The sequence below is a fragment of the Melozone crissalis genome, unplaced genomic scaffold (assembly GCF_028551555.1).
Source record: "Melozone crissalis strain CALT ecotype California unplaced genomic scaffold, PUWL_Pcris_2 ptg000042l_1, whole genome shotgun sequence".
Taxonomy (NCBI): Eukaryota; Metazoa; Chordata; class Aves; order Passeriformes; family Passerellidae; genus Melozone; species Melozone crissalis.
In genome coordinates, this window is record NW_026535820.1 from 42,204,613 (window position 1) to 42,229,072 (window position 24,460).

At 37.7% G+C, this 24,460-nt stretch overlaps 1 protein-coding gene across 2 annotated transcripts in view; it reads right to left on the bottom strand.

Annotated features, from left to right (window-relative positions):
• Positions 1–24,460, bottom strand: part of SEMA5A (semaphorin 5A) — a 310,103-nt gene that overhangs the window by 193,631 nt on the left and 92,012 nt on the right. For both annotated transcript variants that reach the window (XM_054284906.1, XM_054284907.1), the window contains exon 4: positions 16,919–17,117. In XM_054284906.1, the coding sequence (XP_054140881.1) occupies positions 16,919–17,051 (133 nt within the window). In that variant the 5' untranslated portion in view covers positions 17,052–17,117. The remainder of the gene's footprint in view (positions 1–16,918; positions 17,118–24,460) is intronic.

A 24,460-nucleotide genomic window follows, 5' to 3' on the forward strand; every position in this document is an offset into this window, starting at 1 on the left:
TAAGTGAAAAGCAATGAGGAAAGCAGGTTTGACTTTTCATCATTTTTCACAATAAAAAGGTAGAGAAATGAGGGAAAAAGCAAAAATGTTTGACATTCTTTGAACTTTTTTTTTCACTTTCCTTTCTCAGACCAATTTAGTGCTACATTAAGCAGGGCAGACAAGCATGTGAATTACTGAAAATCAGCAAGGGGCATTACTTGTATTCAGAATACAAACATGTTCCTACTTTCCAACTTAAGCACACATAAATAGTTGCAAATCAAATCTTTAAATATGTTCATTACTAGTAGATTATTTTTTCATTCATATCACTAACTGGACACTAAACAGTTTGGCTAAATAAACACAATATTGTGGGAACAAAGCATAATTATCTTTTATTCTTAATTTTTTAAAATAGACATGCAGAATATAGAAAATTTCTGTAGAAATAGAAATGGTAGAAATGGCTTGCTAAAAAAAAGTCCAATTGTACAAAACTCTCATTCTCCAGAATTCTGAAATTGTCAGGACATTGACTGAAGCTTTTTTGTTTGTTTTTTTTTTTATGTAGTCACAAAGCAGTGGGCTGGAACTTATACGAAAGGTGAAGAGGGCTGAGTATGTACGGCTCAATGGGCTGCAGCCCTAATTGAAGATTACAGGTGTCAAACAGCCACTTGAAAGACCAAAATCAAGCTCATGGTCAGGACCATTTAGAACATGGAGTCAAAACCAACCCAACCCCCTGAGGGTGCTGCACAAGTGCAATTTTTGACAATGGTATCATTAGCTGCAGCTCAGGTTAAAAACACTCATTCTAAGCTCGCTTCTTCACTCACGAGCATATTTTTGCTTTGGCAAATGTCTCAGTTGAAATAATCCATGTCTGGTGCCTGTTTCAGGATGATTTGTTCCTAATTTAAAGTTTTAGCACAAGTGGGCTATCCATTCCTAAGGAATGGGCCCAGGAGAAAAATGTTATTCTGAGTCAAAATGTGTTCAGCCATTGCAGACAACCATTAAATGCAGTGCGCAGAAGCTGCATCATCATATACTTTGGAAAAACAGATGGAACTGTGAAATAGAATCACTTGGGTGTCAGAAAAGTAACTTCTGCATTTTTAATGTCAGCCCGTACGCATCTGGGCAATTTCAGGCTAGCAATGCCAGTTTGTACATGTTCTACAGCACTTGTAGCTAAATTCACTCTTGATTTCCATCTGCATTGGATGGGTGCTCAAACCAGGATTCAGACACTGGGGTGGAAAGGGGATATGGCCACATATTAGATAACTGTGATTACAGCTGCCATCAGCCATTACTGCAGATGCTGTGCAGAGAACCCAGCAGGATTCTGAGGGAGCAAAAACACTCATATACATTACAGGCCTGTATATATAGTCTTATACATACATATCTATTTTTATTTAAATATATATATATGGCTACACAGGCAAGCATAAAACAAGTGTTTCCTAAATTTTTTGTACTTGATTTTGCAGCTTTAACTTTTCAATCATGCATTTCATATAAAGTAATCAATTTAAAAGTTATAAAACATGAAGAAATTAGGTAGGACATGAAGATGAGGAAATCCAAAGGTAAATCACAAAGAATCTCAGTTACTGGCAAAAAAGGGGAAAAAATAGAGAACAAAACAAAAAAACCAGCCAGACCCACGGTGGAAACATCAGTCTCTGAAAGAGTGACAAGGTAAGCAGCTGAGAATGGAATTATCCCAGCTCCACATTGGTAGGACAAGTGAGAGCCTTGGTCTTCTGAAAGAAGAGGAGAGGAGTGGCTCCCCACAGCATGAGAGGCCAGGGACAGCTCAGCACACAGAAATACTGCAGTGCCACAAGACCACAGGGAAGACTGAGATTCAAAGACTCAATTCTCTTCCACTTGTCCTGCTGTCTCAGCACGACACAATAAAGGTTCAAGGTACAGCAAGCAGGTGATTGAGACCACTTCCAGGTTTGGAGCAAGGGGCCAGGCAGGGCAAGGCAAGCCCAGGCTAGAGAACAAGAATGAGGACTTGCTAAGAAATCTCTCTGAAATCTGAATCCCCTTCAAAATATAAATTATTTTATCCTGTCTTTGTTGCATTCAGCAGTGCTCTTGCTTGAGGGAATAAGGTCAGGAAGAGCAAATAGCTGCCGGAGCTCTTCTTTTTCAGAAAACACTCTGAAACTGCATCTCTTGTGAGTCACAGTGGCAGCATGTGTCACACAGAAATAAGTATTTTTGAGATGAAGCTACAACTTCACGACACTTTTGTAAGAGAAATTAACAAAAACAGTGCCTGCAAAAATTTTAAAAAAGGTAATCCAACCCCATGTACACAGCAAAAATAAAAGCTTATGTAACTATTTAACAGAATAATTATGTTTCTTTTCACCAAAACAGTGAAATCTAGCTGAAAACCCATAGGTGAAACAAGACTTTTTAGTTTTGCTTTGAATTATCTCCTTAGAGTCAAAAAAACATAATTAGCCACTAAAGGCCTATAAATTATTTTTCTTCCAATTAAAATCATAATGGTAAAGTAGTAAGAAGTAATAATTTAAATTTATTAATGTTTTCATGCAGATGCAACATGACAAGCTTTACACAATAACACAGCAGTACATTTTGTGTACTACAACAGTAGCATAAATAAATGTGTAAGGGAGTTAAGCTGCCCTGCCAACACATAACATAATAGTATTGCTTGCTGGTCACAGGTGACAAACAGCAACATCCCTACACTTTCCCATTCTAACCCTCCCCTTCCCGACATTCCCCTCCCTCTCCTCTGCCCTACCTTCATGCGAATTACAGTAAAGCACCAAGCCCTTTATTGACTTCTCTCTTCTTACTCCTGATACTGAGAAGACTTATTGAAACACAGCTTCAGCCTGGACTTGTTTTTCCTTTAAAACTAAGTAGGCATGTTTGCCCATCTGCAGACATCAGTCTGGGACTCAAAGCTGTCATGGGGAAACTACCATAGTACACATACAGTCATGAGAGCAGGTGATTGCCAACACTCACTGCATCCTTTTGGTACATTCGAGACATATTTACCCTTAGAAAAACAACCAAAAAAATTTTTCATTGCTGTTAGAGGACTGAAATCTTCAGGCCTTGTAACTCGAAAATATTCCCAAGAAAAATAGTTTCCCATGGAACTAAAAGATGGATGTCGAAAAACAAAAAAAAAAATCTTTCTGAGAAGGCTACAGCTCTCTTTCACACACTGGGAATCGAATGTTATAGGTTTTGCTGGGGGGTTCAAGCTTTGGGAGGGAGGGTTAATAGCTTAAATTTAATATAAAACAAAGTTTGTCGTGGTCCATAAATCGACAGCAAAGCAAACACACCGGATTCCACCCAGCTCAGAGGAAAGGTCAAGGAATTCTCTTTAAGAGGTTTAAAGACAAAGGAAGTTAACAATCAAAGCTGTGCAGTAGGACATTAGATACTCATATTTTAAAAAATGAAAGACTAGAAACCTGTCTCTGTTTTACTTTAAATTTAGCATCTGCCCAACAGGCCATGACTTGATTGGTTTACATTGTTCCAAGGACTCCCCAAGGGTAGAACTCTTCAGTTCTTTGCAAATGAAATTGTAAAATTCCCTCTAACCTAAGTTTCACTGTTCAGTACTTCAAAGTAGAGCTACAGTAAACAGTAAAATAAATTGAGAAATTACTTACAAGGAATAGAATGGTATGTTTAGAGCCAAATTCAGAGGTGATCTATAATAATAAAACTTTGCAAATAACAAAGTCCAAAGACAATAAGGACCTCCTGATTTCATTTTAAAATTACCATAGATATTAAAAGTTTCAGTACTGTTTATAGTGTATGTATGTGACACCTCGTGTCATGGTGTCCTTTTTGAAAATAGTGAGCACAATTTAAACATATGCACAGCAGCATCTTCTTGAAGAAACTCTGTTAGCAAAATAACAATGATAGCAATAATAATAGTAATACCACAACAATAATACCGCCACAATAACAGCACAAAATAACACCATAGTTGAAAATTAGCAGATTTGCAATATTAACAGAAGTCTCTGGGTGGCATCAGTACAACAAACTCACTAATCTTATCAGAAGAAAATAAAAATATATTTCTGCATGCTAAAGCTATTTCACAGTTAAATGTATCTAATCTAAGGATGATGCAATAACTCCATCTTCCTGAAGCTGTGTGAAAATTTCAGCCTTAGATCTCCTCCTGTGATACTCAAGTTACACCACTATCCTCTTCAAAGGCAGCGAGACATGCCAGAAGTCTCCCCAGGGATGTGCCACGCTGACTCCACTGCATCACCCCCGGTGCCCTGGTGACAGTGCCATTAACCCCAGGGGAATCTATTAAGCAAGGTGTCAGGGCTGGCAAGAGGAAATCCACCTGTTCATTCATTCAGCATGTCCTGCCTGGGTGTTTCTTTGCAACATTGGTGCTTGGAGGACATAGCTAGGAGGACTTGTAAATGCTCTGCTGTGGTGCTTCAGGACTCCACAGTCTCTATCTTAAAACTAGAACTGAGAAAAACAAGATTTTCTTCAGCAGTTTCTGTGCACCACTGGTATTGATTCAGTGTAACTATTCTCATCTTAAAATAATGTTATATTATAAATATATCTGTGAATAATAAATTCAATCAGAACTATTTCTGGTTAACAAGCATTGCTCCATGTTGGGAAAACAGGCAAGAAAGATGGCAGAGACAGAGACTGTTGCAAAATATTTTGCCTATACTTTTTTCTTACACTTCCAGTGACCAGTTTTCCTACCTCTTTCACACTGTATTTCCTCCTCATGGAGATGTATTATACACACCCTTGCTGGTAAGTCATTGACTCACTGCAAGTGAAAGGAAAATAGGTGCTTCACAGCTCAAGTGAAGAAAGGAAATACATGCCAACACTATTCCACAGGTTCCAACTAAAAAGAGGACTCCATCAGGAAAGTTCAGCAAAAGAACAGCTGTATGACTTCTAAAACACAATTCACATCTCCACTTACCAGATAGGAGCTGAAGCCTAGCTTGTCAGAAATATAACTCTTTTTTTAGAACTTTTACAAGGCATGTGTTTCTTAGCATTTGTATGCAATGACTCCAATGTTTTAAATAATTTTGACCAATAAGTTTAAAAAAAGAAAGTAAATACTGAGTAGAAAGCAACTATAGATACAAACATGTAACTGACAATATAAGATATCATATACAGGTTTTTTTTTTTTCCTCAGGTGAAATACAGCTGCAAACAAACTTCTGGATTAGGCATCAGGGCTTGTCTGGTTGTCATTGCAATGGAAAGAAACCCATTGCTGCACCTGAACAAACTACTTTGTGCACTCCTCAGGCTGCAGCACCATGAAGCTCCACCACAACTGTGGTGGTTCTATTTCTGGTACAAAGTGTTTCAACCCATACAAATGGAAGTTATTCTTAATATACTTGTGAAGTCATGCTTTTTTTTTTTACTTACTTTGAAGCAAATTCCTATTCTAACCTTAGCTTAGCTCTGCTGCAAAACAGGCCAGACCAGACTTTTCCCATTTAATTTCTATTAGATGCATTAACCATGAAATCATTAAAAGTGCCATTTCTTTTGAGAAAGAAAGTAAAAAATATGATTAAATAATCATAAACAAAAAAATCCTCATCAAACAACTATAATTAACACAGCAAATATTTTTGATTTCTCTTACAGAAAAGATTCATTCTATGGGTTACAGTACTCCAGCAAAAACAATATGCTAAACTATACTCATTACAGAATCTAAGCACAAACATCTGCCCTGCTTTTCTTCCATAAGGCCCATGGTAGAAGCCAAGCACTTGGAAGACAGCAGATCACTGCAAAGCAGGAAAGCCTGCCCATTACAGGCTGCTTTTCCTTTCATTCCAGACATATGCCTTCTACATGCAGTGTTACATTGGTAGACCTGCTCCAGGACCATGCACCACCCTCAGCTTTATGACCCAGACTGCTTATTGCAGAATTGTATCCCCAAGGTGTGTGCCTTGCCCATGCTGTGGAGCCTTATTCCATAGGTCTGGAGAAAATCCCACAGGGAGATTCTGCAGAGCGCCCTTTGCCTAGGCTGTACATCCAGAGGTGCTGTGGGATGCAAAGCAAATATAATTATAGCCCTGGGTCAGCAGTCTGGGTATCCATTAATCCTTCCTACATCCTCCTATTGCTGTCCTCCTTTAGCATGCATTGCAGGCACAGACAAAATAGTTATTAATGCATCCTACAATAGTAGACCTCAAAGGTAGGACCTACACTTCATTTTTGGTTCCAGAGTTAAAGTTAAGTAGAAGGAAAAAGAAAATGCCCAAGTAACACAACATTAAGTACTAGGCACTTATGTACACCACCAGGATGAGTTAGAAGACACCAGGAAGGTGCTTTTTCTGTAATTTTTCATACACATGAAGGAAAAACTACTGCATCGAGAACCTTAGTCAAATAAACAAACAAGGAGTAAGCAAGTCTCTAACATTTACACCTCACAGAAAGAGACAAATGTTTTCAGGAAGAAAAAATACAAATTGAAAAAATAATCCCAGCTCAGTGTTCCAGCAAAATTCCTGGTCCACCTGTTAATAGAATGTAGTTGGCATGTCCACTTTTTCATAGATAAGGTACAAATATTCAAATGTCAGGCCTGAGGAGAGCCACAGATGTAAATAAATCTAATGGTCTGTGCTACCAGAAGGCTCTAACAATCTAATTGGAGTACATCAGAAGCAGGCTGGACACAACATATGAGGAGAAGAACAGTAGTTCAACAACAAAAAGACAGCATTGTCCAACACCATTTAATGCTTTTCTGTAAAATGAAAGGATTAGGACAGATGGATCTGTTACAGTACTCAGTATTGCATTTTAATGAAAAAGACATTTAATTTGCTATACAGAACTTATTTATACCAGGGCTGTGTACAGAATTAAGAGTATGTGGATGGACAACATAACTGGGACATGAAAGAATATGTTTATATGTTTAGTCAAGCCCTTATTTTTAATAGAATTGAAAATTCAAAATATTTCCTATAGAAATGATTAATAGGTTTTAATCTGAAAAACACATTGGAAAATATAGGCATTCTGGTAATTAGTGATTGGACAGTAGGAACTCTATAGTTTCCAAAAAAGGTGTCCAGGAAGATATAAGAAAACAAAATATCACTTCTTCCCTCCAGGGAAAAAAAAATGTCTAGGCAGGATTATTTAATGCAATCCAGTCCTCTATAAAGGAAAAGATGAAGTTACAAAGTTGCCCAAAATGATTAAATCAGCAACCACAAACTAAAAGATTCCTCTTTTAAGTCTAACCACACTACATTTGGTTCTCCTTTGGAAACATGAAAATATGTCAGATCTCCATCTGCAGTTCAGAGCTCATCTTTACTTATAGGAAGGGAGGAAGAAAGAAAGAAAGAAAAAAAAGAACCAACAAAAAGACAAACCAACCTCAAAACTACAGATCCTTTTCCAGTTGCAGTATTCTGGAGGTCTCTAGATCCCATAAACAAACCAGCTGCCTTCCTTCCACTAAGCAATAAAACTTAATACAGTCCTGAAGCTTGCTTTTCCATACAAAGAGAACTGCAGAAGCCAAGAAATAAATATCTATATCTAGCCTTATCTAGAAGCTCTGCTAGCTTCTTGTGCTCCTCTCCATTTTAAATCACTTGTAATAAAACAAATCCCAAGACCATAAACCTCTTGATATTCTCCAGAAAGTTCACCACCTGTTTACTGCACATTCATTTTATGAACAGCTATTACAGCTTCAGAACAATTTTGGAGGTAATGAGGCAGGGCTCTAAGTAATTTATTATTAATGGGGAAAAGACAAAATGAACATACTTGCTACAGTATATGTTTCTTGACTTTGAATGCATGAAACTTGAACTTCTTTCTTAAGCCTAGGGTAAACTTGCTTCCTTTTACCCAAGTACTCACATCTGCCATCGATTGTCACAGAAGGCACAAAGTGGCTGCCCTGGCCACCTGAGTACTGCTCTCCAGGCAGGGCAGATGCAGTCACAGCAGTTGCCCTGCCCCAGCTCCCTTACCTGCTTGAACAATGCACTCTAACCTTCAAGATCTAAAATCTAGCCTGCATTCCTGTTTTCTCTGCCCTGCCAGAGCTCCCCAGCTAGAAGTACATATTGCTGCATTCTTATGTGTGTACATATGTCTATTACTGGGATAATTAAAGGGAATTTGCCTTCTGACTGTCTGTGCCCTCAGGGAAGAGACGGGAACATCTGCTGCAAAGCCTACTTATTTCTTATTTTTCTGAACAAGAGTTCAGAATTGTTTATGCTTCATTGTTCAAACACACATATTGCATACAAATACAAGAAAGTGTAAGGCAAAAAAAGACTGAACCCCCACCTAGATGAAAGTGGTTTCAGTGCTTCCAGCACAGTCAAAACCCACTAACTTCACACCTCATCCAGCACAGAGCCCTAATGCTCTTCCCAGGGAGAGCAGCTACTCCTTACATTTACCACCTCTGGTCCCTGTGCTGCTGCTGCCAATCTTCCTTAATGTGATGGAGAGACAGACTGACCATGAAAAACATTTGCCATCCTCAGTCACGCGCTCTCTTCAGAAGGGTTTAACCTTTTGCATTTTAACACTTGCATGCTGGCTTTGGCAGCCAGCCAAAGAATTCATTTTGAAGGAAATCATGTTCTATAGTTATGGGAAATCATTATTTAGTCTCAAGATGGAGTTTTCTAAAGAAATCTGCTCAATTTCAATACATGTACTGTTGGGAGCAGAAACAAAATACAGACTGCCCTTAGACAGTTATGCACTTTTCCTTTTGTTGGAAATATCTATGCTTCAATTTTTGCTTCTTTTCCTAGAACTGACCATTCTGCAATGATGCATTCCTACTTATGTTGGCATATGAACTTAATAAACCCTTTTATTTACATTGTTTCAGCAAAATAAAATTTCCTGATCCTATCAATTCTGCCCAAGACTGTAGCTCAAAAAATAAAGGTCAGATGATATTTCATGAAGAAATACAAAACCTAACAAAATAAGACATATTTTACAGACAAAGGGTATAGAGAACAAAGCCTAACACTGATCTTTTAAGAGTTTGGAGCCAGGACTTCAAAGAGCAATATATTCCCCACCTCCTCCACTCTTGCACCACAAAAATAAAAGGATGCCCCAAAGCCAAAAAAAGAAAACAACATGCAAGAGAAAAAAAAGAACGAATCAAAACACTACAGTCAACACTTCCCTTTGTAGAGCTTACTTTTGTTCTAAAAGACACTGCTAAACTCCAGGGGTTTGTCACTATTAACAACTACTTTAGTAGATTTATTGTAGAGCTGGCTGTAAACCAGTCAGGTCCTAATTTTCAGAAATGGTAGAAAATAGCTATAAATCCATCAAACCAAAATCTGAAGTGAGCACTGGAAATGGAAAGACAAGCTTAGGACAAGTCGAAGTTTTTTCCAACCTGAAAATGACAAATTGTCATGTAACAAGTAAGTATTTACCACATTCAGCCACACAAAATCAGCTGCTACCCAATGTCCTGAAGTCTTGTCAACAGCAGACAAGCACTGCCACAGAAGGAAGACAGGGAAGAATGCATGTGAAAAAAAAAACAAACAACACTTTGAAGAAACACTGAATGTGGTTCTCTATTTCCACCCAAGCTATCTAAAAACAAAATGTATCTTGGTAAGGTTATTGCTAAGGCTCTGTTTATTTAAGAAATTAGGAAGAAAACCAAAATTTTAAGCAATGTTTTTCCTCTCCACCTCTTAAAACTCTTGAAACTTTAGAGCTTGAAGCAAGGCCAAAGGATGGGCCAGGGTTTCCCCAGTCTCTCAGCCAAAGTGATAGGCAGCAGAAGGTGGCATTCAGGGATAGGCAGTAAGGGCAGCAGGTGCCATCAAGTGACAGCAATACAGGCCCCATAAACACTGCACAGGATCTGGAAGGGAAGAGCACTGGGATGAGTCTTTACAGTAACTCTGTCATTACAAAGTATGAAAACAAAATTGCCCAGGATCAGATGTCCAGTAACTGCCATTGTTGACATATTTTCTGACCTAGCAGTCTAAGTTACTCAGAATTATAGAATTATTTGGGTTGGAAAATATCACTAAGATCATCGAGTCCAGCTGTTAACCCAGCACTGCCAAGTTCACCAATGAACCAATTCCCCAGGCGCCACATCTCCACTGAATACATCCAGATTTGGTGACTCTGCCACCTCCCTGGGCAGCCTGGCCCAATGCACAACAATGCTTTCAATGAAAAAGGTTTTCCTAATACCCAGTATAAGTCTTCCCTGACACAACTTGAGGCAGTTATGCACAGTTATGCTTCCTCCTGTCCCCCCAATTGTTACTTTGGAGAAGAGACCAACCCACACCTTGCTACAGCCTCCTGTCAGGCAGTTGCAGAGCATGATAAGGTCACTTCTGAGCCCCCTTTTCTCCAGTCCTTTCTTATGAAAAAACTGAAATTCTATCTGGTGGAGAAAAAGATAAAACAGGGAAAAAAAAATCAGCAATATTGTGCTCCCTCTTGCTCTAAGCACACATACAAAAAAATTGACAGAACTTCATCTGCATACCAGCTCTATTTCTTGATTGCTGATCTGTTTATTTAACATATCCCAGTTTGGATGATTTACGACATTTTAGCAAAAATACAGTTCTTTTGAAGAAGAAGAAAAAAAAAAAAAAGAACAAAAATTCCAGATTTTAAGTCCATCTGCCCACTTTGTACAGAAAGTCAAATGTGGCAGGAGTCTCTCACTCATTTTGCTCTTTGTTAACAACCAGAGAACTGCACACCTAAAGAGCCACATTAGGGCAATAAGGAACATATCGGCCATGGAAAGGCTCATAGGACATGTCTGCACAGTTCACTAGTCCTTGTAGCCACTGATAATTTTATATTATCAAAGTTTATGAAAATTATTAGCATTCCATGAAGGTCCAGCACCTGACTGGGATGCCAAAATAATTTTGAATTGATGCTAGCTTTAAAAAATTATCACTTTCAGAGGGGATAAAAAAAGTAGCTGTATGCAAGTCCTTTGCTTGGAGAATTCATCCCCTGACATTCTTTCATTTTTTTATTTTCATGTGAATGAGCATCAATGACAGTGGGTGATTCAAGGAAATATAGGAGGATAGTAACCTTCAGTCTCCAGAGATATTTTTTAATTAACAGTAAAGGGTTGAAGGTTGCTGTTCCCTACCAGAAGCTTAATCACCTGTACAAAAGTAAAAGCAAACTTGATTCAATACAAAAAAAATAGAGAACTGGTAAAGGAATTATTTTCTTCCTTAAGAGGGGCTGGTTCTTGGCAATGTAGTGCAAACAATCTTGTAGTCCTATCATCTAGAAAAACCAAAGTTGCAACATCTAGCAATCAATGCTTCTTCACTGATGAATCATCTTCATTTAAAGAAAAAACCCAAAAGACAATACAGAATGGAAAGCAATACACCTTAATCCCACTGCAGATTCTGGCAGATCATCTTTGATTTGTATTCATGAAAAATTGGGGAAAAAAAAGAAAAAACTAAGCAGCTTGGTAGAGTACTATTAGTTTAAAAGAAAACTTCCAACAAGATTAGGAGAAAGATAAGAGTACAAACAAACTCAAGTTCATATGCCATTTATCCTCCTTCATCCAGCCCACATATTATTTCCTCCTGGCACATGTTGAGTGCATGCACAAACCACAGGATAAAATGAGCAGAGCAATGTACTGAGTCTATATTACTTAGACAAACATCAACTAAGGGAATCCTGTGGTGGTCAGACAATAAGGTTAAGAAAATATATTTCTTAGGATTCTCTAACCAAGGAATCAAAAATAACTACACTATTTTTCTTTTCTGGTTAACCACAAGCTGAAATGAAGGGTTTAAGTTCATTTCTTATGGATTGAGACATGCTATTTTTGAGCATGTTTATTCAACAGATAACTTTGTTACGGTACAGTATGTATTTAAATTATCCCTAAATATAGCTTCTAAAATTATGTAAATTGATGCTTTTTTGTTGAGACAGCACAACTTTAAATTCTGATTATTTCATGGTAGCCTAGAAGAATGAGACTTGCCCCAGAGCAAATGATCTCTGCTGTTCTCCCAGTATCAATTAAGTCAAGTTCACAACTGCATTTTATTTCTTATAGAAAAGCCCAACTTTATGCAGGTAAACTGCTGGACAATCAATACCTAAAATTTAACACCTGAAAGTCTATTTGGGTCATTTTTTTTCCAGCTCACTCACATGCTGCTAAGCAGTTGTGATGGCCCCTTCAGTTCTACCTCATGGATTGGGTCCATCTACAGAACAAGTGTTCAGCTGAGTTTGCAAAGGTCTGGTGTTTCAAAGTTCAGCAAAAGTGTGTGTCAGGGGAAACAAGCTGCCACTGTAACTACTTCTATCCTTTTTGTTGATTGCTTTCATTTTTGCTTTTGTTTTGTTGAGTTCTTATATGATTTAATAAAAGGTCAGGTCCACAGAGAGCTACCACAAAGGTTCTGTAGAGCAGGTGGACAATGAAACGCTGGAAATATTTAGACAACATAACACCACTAAACTTTTTGCTTTGGGTTTTTTTGCTTAAGAATAGTTCAATCTTTATAAAGCATCGATGTTTCCCATAGAGCAAATGTGGTTTTTACAGCCTTTTCTAACTGTTCAAGTTAAACACCATCCTATAATTCCCTCACTATAATAGGAGAACTGTTTTTTTCCAAGTAGCTGACCATCAGTAAACCCTAATACACTTACAGACCTAATATTTCATATCTATATGCAAACAAAAAGTACATCCAAATAAAATAAAATTTAATACAAATAAAATTTGTAAGACCATCTTTAATGAGGAGCTTATTTAAACTCTTTTTCTGCCCTAACTCTTAAGCTACCTCAAGCATAATTTCCTTTTTTTTTTACATTGTAAGCATTTAGAAAGGTGTGTAAAGATCAAGGATTTCACAGTGAGTCTCTGTGTATCCATTCCGTGATCTACATCCTCTTTCCTTTCACCCAGTTCTAAGTTACATTTGATTTATAAGCCCTTGACTCCAACTATTGGAATTAGTTAGTACAGCTGATGAATTCCTAGCATACGAAGACAGATTCTTTTTTTTACATTTTTTTTTAACTTTTTCTTTAAGCTTGCATTTCAACAGATTAGCACATTTTTTCCACTTCTAGATGCAGAATCCTCCTTAGAGAGAGAGAGAGAGAGAAAGGAACTTCAAAGAGGGACCATGCACCATCAGTCAGTTTCACAACATGAAACACTGAACTGCGCACTCCTGGGCTGATCCTGTCAATCCAATACTTTGAGGTCTATTTTATATAAATCTGTTTTCTGTGATAATTCCTAACAACTCTAAATAATGAGAAATAGAAATTTTCAGTTTCCAAGGAAGACACAAAGCATCTTATTCTAGTTTAAGTAAGCTCTATGATAAGAAATTTTAGAGCTGCTAACATTTTCTGATCTACTGCAGCCCCTCTTAGAGACTCTGGGAGAGCAAAAAAGTGCATTTTTTCAGTCCTAATATTAATTACGCAGATAAACAACATGGTTGTTACAACATGGTTATTAATACTGTGTATGAGAGACATAAAATGAAATCTTTGAGATCATGCCAAAAATCCTTTCAAAGTGTGTGCATCTCTTGCTACTGCATCTTCTTTTTCCTCTAACAAAGTACTTGAGCAAAAGTTCTCAACTGGTTCTCAACTGGGTGAAACTCTTGCCATTTCCTATCAGAAGATATATCACAGTCTTCAACTAAAACTATCAAGCTGGAAAAATCAGTGCTAGAAATAGTATATGCATCTCTACACAAGGTAGCCTGACAGAATCATCACCTAAAGTGAGCAATTTTTGATGAGCAGTGGGAAAGAAAGCAAGCTCTTTCAGGAGATATACTCCCATTTCATATTTCACTGTGACAACTCCTGGGGACTATTTTGTCTTTTTATTAGGTTTTTTTTGCAGCTGTTCACCCATACACTACAACAGACTCTCACTCCATTAGTTTTATTTAATAGTTTATACTTCATCTACCGTACCTCTCAAAGGAAGACAAATCAAATAAGTACACTGCTACTTTGGCATACCAGAAACTACAAAAAAAGAGGGCTTTGATCAGTTATAAGTAAAATAAAAGTGTTGACATCTCTGTAAAGTTAGTACTGAGTTTACAAGCTCTAAAGCACTTTCCACTCAACAGCATTCAGCCTTGGTTGATGATCAGCATCAACCACAATATTTCAGTGCTACAGCCACACAGAATTTAGCTCTGGTGGATCTAACACTGCTACAAGATGACTTTACAGACCAGGGCATTAATGCAGCACTCAATGGGATTTTAACTGTAATAAATTGATTTCTCAACTTGATGTTGATCTAGCAGCACTAATGACATCAATAGATACAGAGAGCATTTTCCTATAGGCATTCATAAAGTCAGCAAATGCCTCAGGAAGAACATGGATATCAGTAAGGCTGGTTGAAACTTGCCAACTCATTCAGAAAGTGGCTTTTCACACCCATCTCTCTCCTTATATTGTCATATCCCAATTAAGCCATTCCTAACATACAGATTCAAAGATAAGGCACTTTTTCCTGGGGTCTCAAAACTTCTGTTTTCCATTAACTGGCCATCCTGCAACTACAAATCAAATGCTGTGTGCCCACACCAAGTAGCTTACCTAGCTATCACATGCTGTATACTGCACTGCAAATGTGTTTCTACATGTACTTTTCAAGAGTTATTAAGGACTCCCAGAAGATCATTGTGTGAAGTATGAACTACAGCTTGTTAGAATATTTTTCAAGAGATGTTGGTTCATAAAGGCTAAGGTATGTCATGGATATGTACCAATTAATGGTATTTTTACCATAAAGGTCAAGAGGGACCCTGGCATTCAAAGTCTTTCCACATCTCATTTTAAAGATCTGACCATTAATGTTGCTATATAATTATGTTTCCCACATATATTTACAGTAAAAATAAATTGGGTTTTTTTCAGTAAACTTGAACTGTGACACTATCTTTGGCTATATCAAAAAATGCAGCTGGAACAATATGGCCTCTATTACCAAAAAGCCTTAGCATAATGACTTAGAACTGGAAAGACATCACTAAAAATTAAATATGACAGAGAACGAGAGAGGTCTAGAAGGCAGGATCTGTCTAAATTCAAGAAACCCTCCTAAATATTGGCTGAATTAGATTCATAAAATGACACATTTTTAATTAACTCCTAGAACATTGCACTGCTAATGAGTGTCAATTATTTTCTTTTAGAGTTGCATATACAAAACCAAAAGGCACATGCAGTGATCTCTTGGTTTGTGAAATTAAGAAGCTAAGTAACAGAATTTTAACTGTTCTACTTTAATTACTTTAATTTAGAATATTGTGTATGCGTGTTCTGATAAAAAATAGCATTTTAAACTAAATTTTACCACAATATGAATGCTAAGGACACCAGGTACTTCATCAGAATAACTCACACTTATTTAGCCCATCAATAAGGGAGTGATAAAGGTCCCTCCTTCATAATACACTGGTGGTTTGCTGTTCTGAGGTACAGAGTTCATTCTCCAGTGCATTGAAAAACAGGACAGCTGGTACCATTACTATTATTAAACCATTAAAGTGCCAGAACAAAATAGTTTCTGGAAAAAACCACAACATTATTTTCTCCAAGTTTATGAAAAGAATGGAAACAAATCTTTTTCCAATTAAAATTCAATAAATTCTAATTCATTGAAATAAAAAACTTACACATGTGCTTTCTTAAAAAAACAGGAGGAATGCAATGTGTAATATAATACATCTTAATCCCTATATCCTCATAACTAGAAACTATTTGGAACTCCCTCTAAGTTGTGACAGTAATGGAAAATTCTCAATTCAAATAAACAAAAAAAAGGCAGATAAGTTATTAACTGCCTCAGGTTTTTACAGAAAACATCCTCCAAGTATTCTTTGCTTTGTTCCAACTGTTCCTCAGTGTTCCACCCCAACACTCAAGATGACAACCACATGTATGAAGAGGCTGTCCTGGTGAAAGAAGGAACTCACATAGCTCCAATGCAAAAAGGGCTGTATCAGGCATAAGCAGGGACAAGGAGGAATTTAGAAAGACCACATGGGCATGCAGGGATTACGTCAGGTTACACAAAGTTCATTCAGTGGGAGTTACCATTTGCATGGAATGTCAAGGACAACAGGAACAGCTTCTACCACTCCAATAGTAATGGAAGTTTGAACAGGGATAAAAGGTCAAACAGGGAAAACATCTGACTTGGGCAGATCCGACCTAGTGGCAGCAAAAATGGATGATGCTGAGGGACTCAATACCTCCACTAAGATATCAAAGAAGGCATCTGCTGTTTAGCAAGAACTATCGTTAGGAGAGTAAATGTTTAATTCCCCTTACTCCACCTGAGCCACCAACAAGTGGAATAACACAAGGGTTGATCCTGGGACCCATCGTGTTTAACACCTTAACGAAGAAGGGGAGGCAATTGAACACAGTCCTTCATGTAATTAAGGGCACACATGTAGAATTGTGCACTTGGAAAAGAAGAACTCCATGCAACAGTACAGGCTGGGTTTAATCACAAAGGAAAATGGGTCACCCACCTTTAAGTGATACATTCAGCTACAAATGCTGAACAAAATTTGAAAGCTTAGTTGTGTTTAATTTGCATAGAATAGAGCCCAGATTTTTATGCAACAGCACTGAATGCACCTTTTTTCCCATGTCATTCTACATTGAAAGCAGAGGTTTCCATGAAGTGATTACACAATACTTAGCCTACTTCTGGAAAAGATTTTTGGCATTTACATCTTACCTTTGTATGCAATAATTGGGTGCTCAGCTCTGTGGCAGTGGGTATCTTCTGTTGTTGTTGACTCCAGTATTCCTAACACCCCAAGTCCTGCCAAGAGCAGTGTGAGGAAGCAGCTTCCTCTCATGGTGGTCATGCTGTCCTCCACAGCAGTCACTTCTTTTAACTGTCTACTCTTCTTGCACTCATGTGGGAAAAGCACCTGGAGAATTCAAATAGATTTATTTAAGAACAAGAGCAACCATAGGAAAAAATAGACAATTCTTGAAGTTTAAAACAAAACAACATTGCTTCCTTTTTGTGCAGCATCTGACTACTCAAAATTATACTGTCAGCTGCTCCTCTAATCACTTCACAAACCTATCATCAGTTACCCAATTTAGGAAAATTGATCACCCAGCAGGATTTAAAAAAATCAATGTTCATTACCCCCTCTCTTTTATTTTGTAACATGAGGGGAAAAGAATGTTCTTCAACATTTTTTATTTTATCCTCTTAAATAGAGCAAACATACTTAAATCTCTCTTCCCTTCACTTGGATCCACTGCTTCTTGCCTTGCTTTCCTCAGAGATAAAGGAGTGCTCTAACTTCTTACAAGCACAAGGTAGAAGAGGAATTGCTCCCTCATGTGAATGACTACTTTGAGAGAGCAACAGCCCTAGAGCATGTATTTTTTGCCCATCTGTAGAGTTTGCATGGAACAGCACAGAAAGGGGTAGGACAAGATTCACCTCAATGCTCTGACACACACTTCTGCTTTACAGCAGTGAGGGTCACTACTTCTGATACTGACTTAGTCCCCATCCATTTCCTGACTGATGACAAGGCTGCGAACTGCAGACTCAAATGATGAAGACCCCTTTCTAGGAAAATTTAGGTATCAATGAACAATGTAATGGTTTTCGTTCTGAATCAGAAAAAAGTTGAAGTTCAACTCCCTGATTTTTTGAAACATCCAATAACCACACCCTTACATAAGTAATGGAATATGTACAGTGTCATTATAATTTTAGATCCAACCCAGTTCCTTTCATTTCATCACTAAAAATGTGCCAAGCAGTTACAACCTAATCATACAACCCAAAAGAAACCTTCACCACTAGCAGCTTTAGTGAGTCACACAGGCTTGCGTGCTGATGACACGCAGAAATGAGACATCACTGCCTTTCATGAGGGAAGACCAGAGATTTAAGACAGCTCCATAAAAGCAGAAATGTCACTCTGCTAATTAATGGAGACATTCAGGAAAAGAAAATGAGCAATTTTGAGTTCTAGTATGCTTGATCTCATTGAATTGTAGTGTGCTGTTTAATAAGGTGGAAACTTTCTATTTGCGTAAAATAAACATCCTAAATGCATAAAACAAAGGGCTGTTAATGAAAAAACACTCCACAATAACAGCAGTGTGCTCTAAAAGCTACATTCAGAAAGCAGAATGGATTGTAAACACTGGTCCCTAACATTACTAGCACCAGACTTCATAAGACTAACTGCTCTTCTATTACCACCTTATTTTGCTGCCTTTAGAATCTTTCCTGCCTAGACATGGACACTTCTAATCCTCATTCATTTAAACTAAAATAAATAGATCAAAGGCATAATACATCTGAGCAGTAAATTTAATAGTCAATTTTAGCTTCTTTGCTAAACTTTCTTAAGTTACTGGAAAAAAAAGGAGGAGAAGCTATGAGGCAGTTAGATTCATATCCTTACCTTCCTAAGTAGTGTCTCATTATGTCATTTACCAATAAGAACCTGGCCCTACAAATTGTCTATGGCTTACAACAGGCAGTATCTGGTCATAGAAATTCTGGATACTAATGTATGTAGTGCATAAAGGACTTGGTCCAATGTTTTATAGTTCATTTTCTGTAAGATTGACATTTATATGCATGATGCACTATTCTTACACAAATTAAAGTAGTTTATGTGGGTTGTAGTGTTCCTATTCCTAACTTAAAGACAAATACACTACTAACAACTACTTCTAATTCAGATTTCTGTAAGATTATGTTTGTGCATTTAGGAAGCAAAATGAAGGCCTGATACCTTCATAAGGTCTCAAAAAAATGTTTTGCTTGCACATACCCCAAGACCTAGGAATACGGTAATTCCATGCTAAACAAAAAAAACCAAAAAAAACCAAAACAAAACAAAACAAAAAACAGAAACAAAAAAACCAACAAAACTTTATTTATTTTAATTTTGAAAGTCTCAAAATTAAAAGAAATAATATTAAAAAAATTTAAATAAATACTCATAAATGTGTGACTATAATGGAAAAGATAATGAAACAAGAATAAAATGAAACATTTGTACTGAAATCTCAGCCTTCTTTGTCTCTTTGGCTGTAAATGAAGCCCATGGTGTTTATGTAACCAGGCTTCCATATGCCAGCCAAGTTTCAAAAAAACCAACTCTACTCAGCAAACACAGCAAAAAGATAATCCTGTTTCTCCAGAAAGAAAGAAAATTACCAGCACCCTTCATCCAAATATTAAATATGCACATAGTTATGGGTGGCTTGGTCTCCATTACAAAAAGGATACTTAATTTCATGGGATTAATAGTGGTATTAGTAAAGACTAAGATGTAAATTATGTAAATGTCTGATATCTTGTACCCTGCAGGTATCAAGAGGACTTCTCCCACCTGTGCCCTGTGAGCAAAACTCAGTAGCAGTAACAAAGATTCCTTCACAACACCACCTCTCCTTGGCCTCTAAATCCAAACAGCATTCTCTTTCTCAACAGACTACTTACATGCCATAGGTGGTCTCTGACACAGTTGTTTGCATGTTATAGTAATCCTGTGGAAGAATTTTGGGGTCAAAGACTTTTTTCCTTACTAGCTGAACTCTTCCTCGCACTGCATGTATCTCACATGGCAAAAACGGAGACAGGGAACACTCTCTCATTTAGAATATGCAAAAACAAGGAAAAAGGAGGAGGAAGAAAGAAAGGTGTGAATACACTTCTGACCATACATCTCAGAAAAAAAGAGTAACAGCCTAAACTACTCTCTACCTCAACCTCTAGCTGTTTATGTGCATTGCATATTTTATTAATTTAAGTCCATGAATGATTTTTGATGAATTAATTTAAACACATTATTGTAGAGAACTGTGAGGAGAAGCTTACTGGCAACAACTCAGAGGAGAACCTTCAGAGGCCCTAACTGACAGAAGAACAGTAAATCAAGGCAGTAGATAGAAACCTTATCACAAGTTCTTTAAGTTTCTACTCATTTCACTACACTAGCGTATGCATGGACGGAGAAAGGAGTCTGGAGACTGCACCTAATACACTGCTAGAGTGAAAAATAAAAAATGGATTTTTTCAAGATCCACAAACAAAACAAGGAAAACCAACCAACCAAAACTCTTCCCCCAAGAACCAAAAAACCATACAACCCCAACCCTCACAAAAAATACAACTAAACCCCCTACAAAGAAACATACACCTTCAACATACACCCACAGCATGAAGCGATGAACAGACACCTTAGAAGAGACTTCAAAACTGAATCTTTTTCCAGAGAACTTGTACTGGCTGGATTGCTCCCTTCTGTACATCCTTGAGCCAGGACCACTGCACCAGCTCCATTGCTGCCCGAGACAACAGCTGCAAGAGTGAGCCTGTGGAAGCAGCTACACAGACCTGAGACACTGCAAAGAGTCAGAGGGCTCGAAGCAGACAAAGTAATCTTTCCTGAAATCACCCCTCTCCTTACTGAAAGTGCAGCTCTCATGCCAAGAAGGGATAGGTAGCCTGAAGCAATATGACAAGACAAGACAAAGCCAAGAGAATAAACATGAAAAGATTCAACCAGTTTCCTTGCTTTCTGTATAATTTACATATGTAAGTCTCTCTCAACAATGACAATAATGGTCAGGTCAAAACTCTTCAAAACATATATCCAAATAGTGACAGTGACCAGCTTTTTAACTATTGCCGAATATTTGCACATTGACCTGTCATTTGCATAACTTTTCTATCAGAGACCTTTATTCAGACTTTCAAGAAATTGCATTTCACAAGTTTTTAAAGCAATCTGAAGATGTAAAATGAAAAAGAAAGCAGAATAAGCAGTGCTATAAAATGCAATTTATTTCAATATATTATTTTATCCCTGTATGTAAAGAGCCTAGTGCACTTACTCTATCCCTCATTCCCTTTCTTTTGATCCAGCTTGCCTAGAAGAAATATAAAGATGAATGAGGCTTATTAGGCAAAGGTATTTTATTTTACAAATGTAGCCTTTGGTTTCTCCAACAACAGGAATTGATGAAGAAAAAAAACCCAGCAATTCAAGATTTTCTGTTTCAGCTGAATCAAAAAAAGAGAAAAAGTGTGCACAGCTAAGCATGCAAGGCAGGTAACTGCTACTGCTAGGTCCAAGCAGATTCATTTAAAGACTATTCCCTCCAGGCACTGAAGTCATATGTATAAAGTCAAATAATCAGGATGTCAATATTTCTAGATCACTTAAAGCACACCGTGTTGAAAGTACAATTTACCTCTGAATTATAAACTACATTTTCCTTTGTTCAATCAAAAGAAGCCACTGTATGCAAAAGCTGCCACACTAGCTGCAGCTGTTCCAAAGCAAAGATGCTTTCAAATAATTATCTTTGCTGATTCTATAAGTGACAGATTTAAACTACATTTTTAGTAAAAGATGAAGTGAGCCTATGCCAATGTAAGTGTACAAACAGCAGGGTTTGGCATGTTTAAAAGGTGCCAATTTCAGAACTAGTTCTGGGTACAGGCATTCACAAGCAGGACTGGGGTTTCTTTACATGCACACCATTGTTTACTCTTGCAGATGCTGCTCATGTAATTTGTTGCAGGAGACTCATTCCACTTTCCCTGGGCACTTCGCTCCACATCTTTGCAAAACAGTAAAGATTTGGAAAAAAAATTGCTCATGTGAAGTAACTACTCCGGGTGACCTTTTTGCACTAACACAAGCCTGGGGGAAAAAAAAGTATTTAACTAATGAAACAAACTGCACATTCTGTGGGTTCATTAGAACAGAATTATGAGTACAAAGAAAGATGTTGCTCCATATTGCTACTGCATACACTCTAAAATAGTAGTAATTATTTCATCTTTGGTCATGAAAATTCTATGAAAAATACCCAGTTTGTCTACTGTATGGCTAGTGGTACCTTTTTTACAATTTATTAAAAGAAGAGAACACTTGCTTCCTGCTGCAAGTGACAAGAAAACAGGGAAAATTGTCGTTTCTTCACCAAAAAAATGCTGTGTATCACTAGTAAGCATGTACACAAATCAGGAAAGGGGGCATCATGAATACCCCTGCAATGTAGCTCAGTGCCTCCTTCTGTAATTCTTCTTGATTTGTTAAAGCCAAACTCCTGAAACTAATGCAAAACATTTGAGAGGAAGACTGTTAGAGAAAAGAATACATAAGAAAGACTCTGTCACCACACCTACCAATAATTTAGCTAAATTCTAAGGCAATGTGTATGCTTTCAATTCACCAGTAGTGACAAGCCCTGGAGGCCAGAAGGAAAAAGGGATGGAGGCCAGAAGGAGGCATAAAGAGGGCTCTTACAAAAAAAAAAAAAAAAGACAGAAAAAGCCAAAAAAAAAATCCCCCAAGAAGTTGTTTTTACTGTAGCATATACTATTTCCTGTCAAATGCACAAAAACCACAAATCTATATCTCTTTATAGTGCATTTACTTTGAAATAGATTCCTTACTCAGCACACCTTTAGAAAAACAATTTGCATATCAGTCAGATACACAATTAGAACAGAGCAATAGCTCAAAGATCACCTCACTAAACACTGAGATGAGACTGGAAACTACAGACCTTCTTCAGTGAAATAATACACCATCAAGCGTCATCACTGGACCCAGCAATGCAGACTGTTTACTATGCAGCAGAGTAGCATATTCTAATTTGTATTTGCATAAAGTGAGAGTCAGCTTCAATTAAAAAAATGATTACTGAGTTCCTTCAATTTTTTTTTTAATACTGTCATTCACTTCTGCAGTGGCATGAATTTTAAGTTCTGCAAGAGGCAGACAGCCATCAGCTGTCATTGACTAGCACAGTCAAAAGTCAGTCCTTGAATTCATAGTGACATTCTGCCAAAAGACAGCTAATATCTGTAGCTAGGGGTGACAAGTCATAAAACAACAATCTGTCATCAAAACTATTTCCCCAGCACTTCTCCCAGAGCTGGTATTTGTGATTTCAGCAAAGGAAGCACTGCTTCAAGAACACTGGCCTGAGTGAAGCCAGGAGTTTGTAACAACACCTTGGAACTCAATTATCACACGGTGGGCTCCTCTGCCTCATCAGTGGGGTGTACAGCCAGTGGAGCTCAGCTTCCTGAGCAAGCACAGGCCAACTCAGCAAGACCAGGCAAATGAGAACCACAGGCCATTTAGGATTAGAAATAAAGCCAAATCAGCACAGACTAGGCCCAAATCCCAATAAAATGTCAGCACTTCCTTTGAAATACTTTTTTTTTCTTAGCTATCCATTAGTTCCTTAGCCTTTTTGATATCCTCCCAAGACACAGATTCCTACTTAAAGTTTCCTTCCACTCATATCTAGTGCCTTGTTCCAGTCATTGAGAGAGCCTTTCCCCATGCCATGCCTGGAACATCCACTGAACTCCGATCCTTAGACCAACCATCTGAAACGAGGCAGTAAAAGGAAGGATTCTCCACCTCAGTAAACTACAAAGTCAGCAAGGTTTTTTCTTTTACAAAAAAATGGAAAAAATGAAATGGTAATGATTTTTGCAAATAGAAGTCTGAAAAGTGAAAGAAGAAACAGAAGAGGTTTAACAAGGAAAAGGCATGAAGTGAAAGACAATGATCCAGGAAAGGCCAAAAGTGTCAGCTAGGGCGGGAAAAGGAAATGGAGAAGGAAAAACTGTAGCAAATAAGGGATCAACACATACAGCCGTGCATTTCGTCTTCTCTTTTCTCTCTACACAACACTTGCCTGCTCCTTTTCCAGTTGGTACTATTATTGACATACCAAACACATTTTCTTAGGGCCCAACAGACTGTCACCACCATCAGCGACATAGAACACAAGCTGTTCTGTAGCAGAAACACAGTTTCAAGTGCTGAGAGTAACAGGAGTTCAGAACAGAGTCCATACAACAGGGCTCTGCTCATTTAAAAAAAAATTACAAAGTTTCAAAATGGGGTCAGGAAGACCTTCAGAAAATAGACCCATTGCTAGCTATAAAATACCTAGAAACTCCCATTTTGCACTGTGAAATTCGGGAACTTCCTAAAACTGAAACTGAAACAATGTCCTGGAAAAATCCCACTACCTGCTTGCTATGGTCTTACGCTCTTCCCCGAGCCATGTATTGGCTGCTCCTAGGACCAGATGCTGGGCTGGATATCCCTCTGACCAAGCACAGCCAGGTTTCCATTTTCTGCTAAGGTCTGAGTCTTGCTTTTCTGCAAGCTTTTCAGTCACAGAGAAAGTGAATTTTGAAATTTCACCAATGAGAATGAAGAATCTATGTGGGACCAGG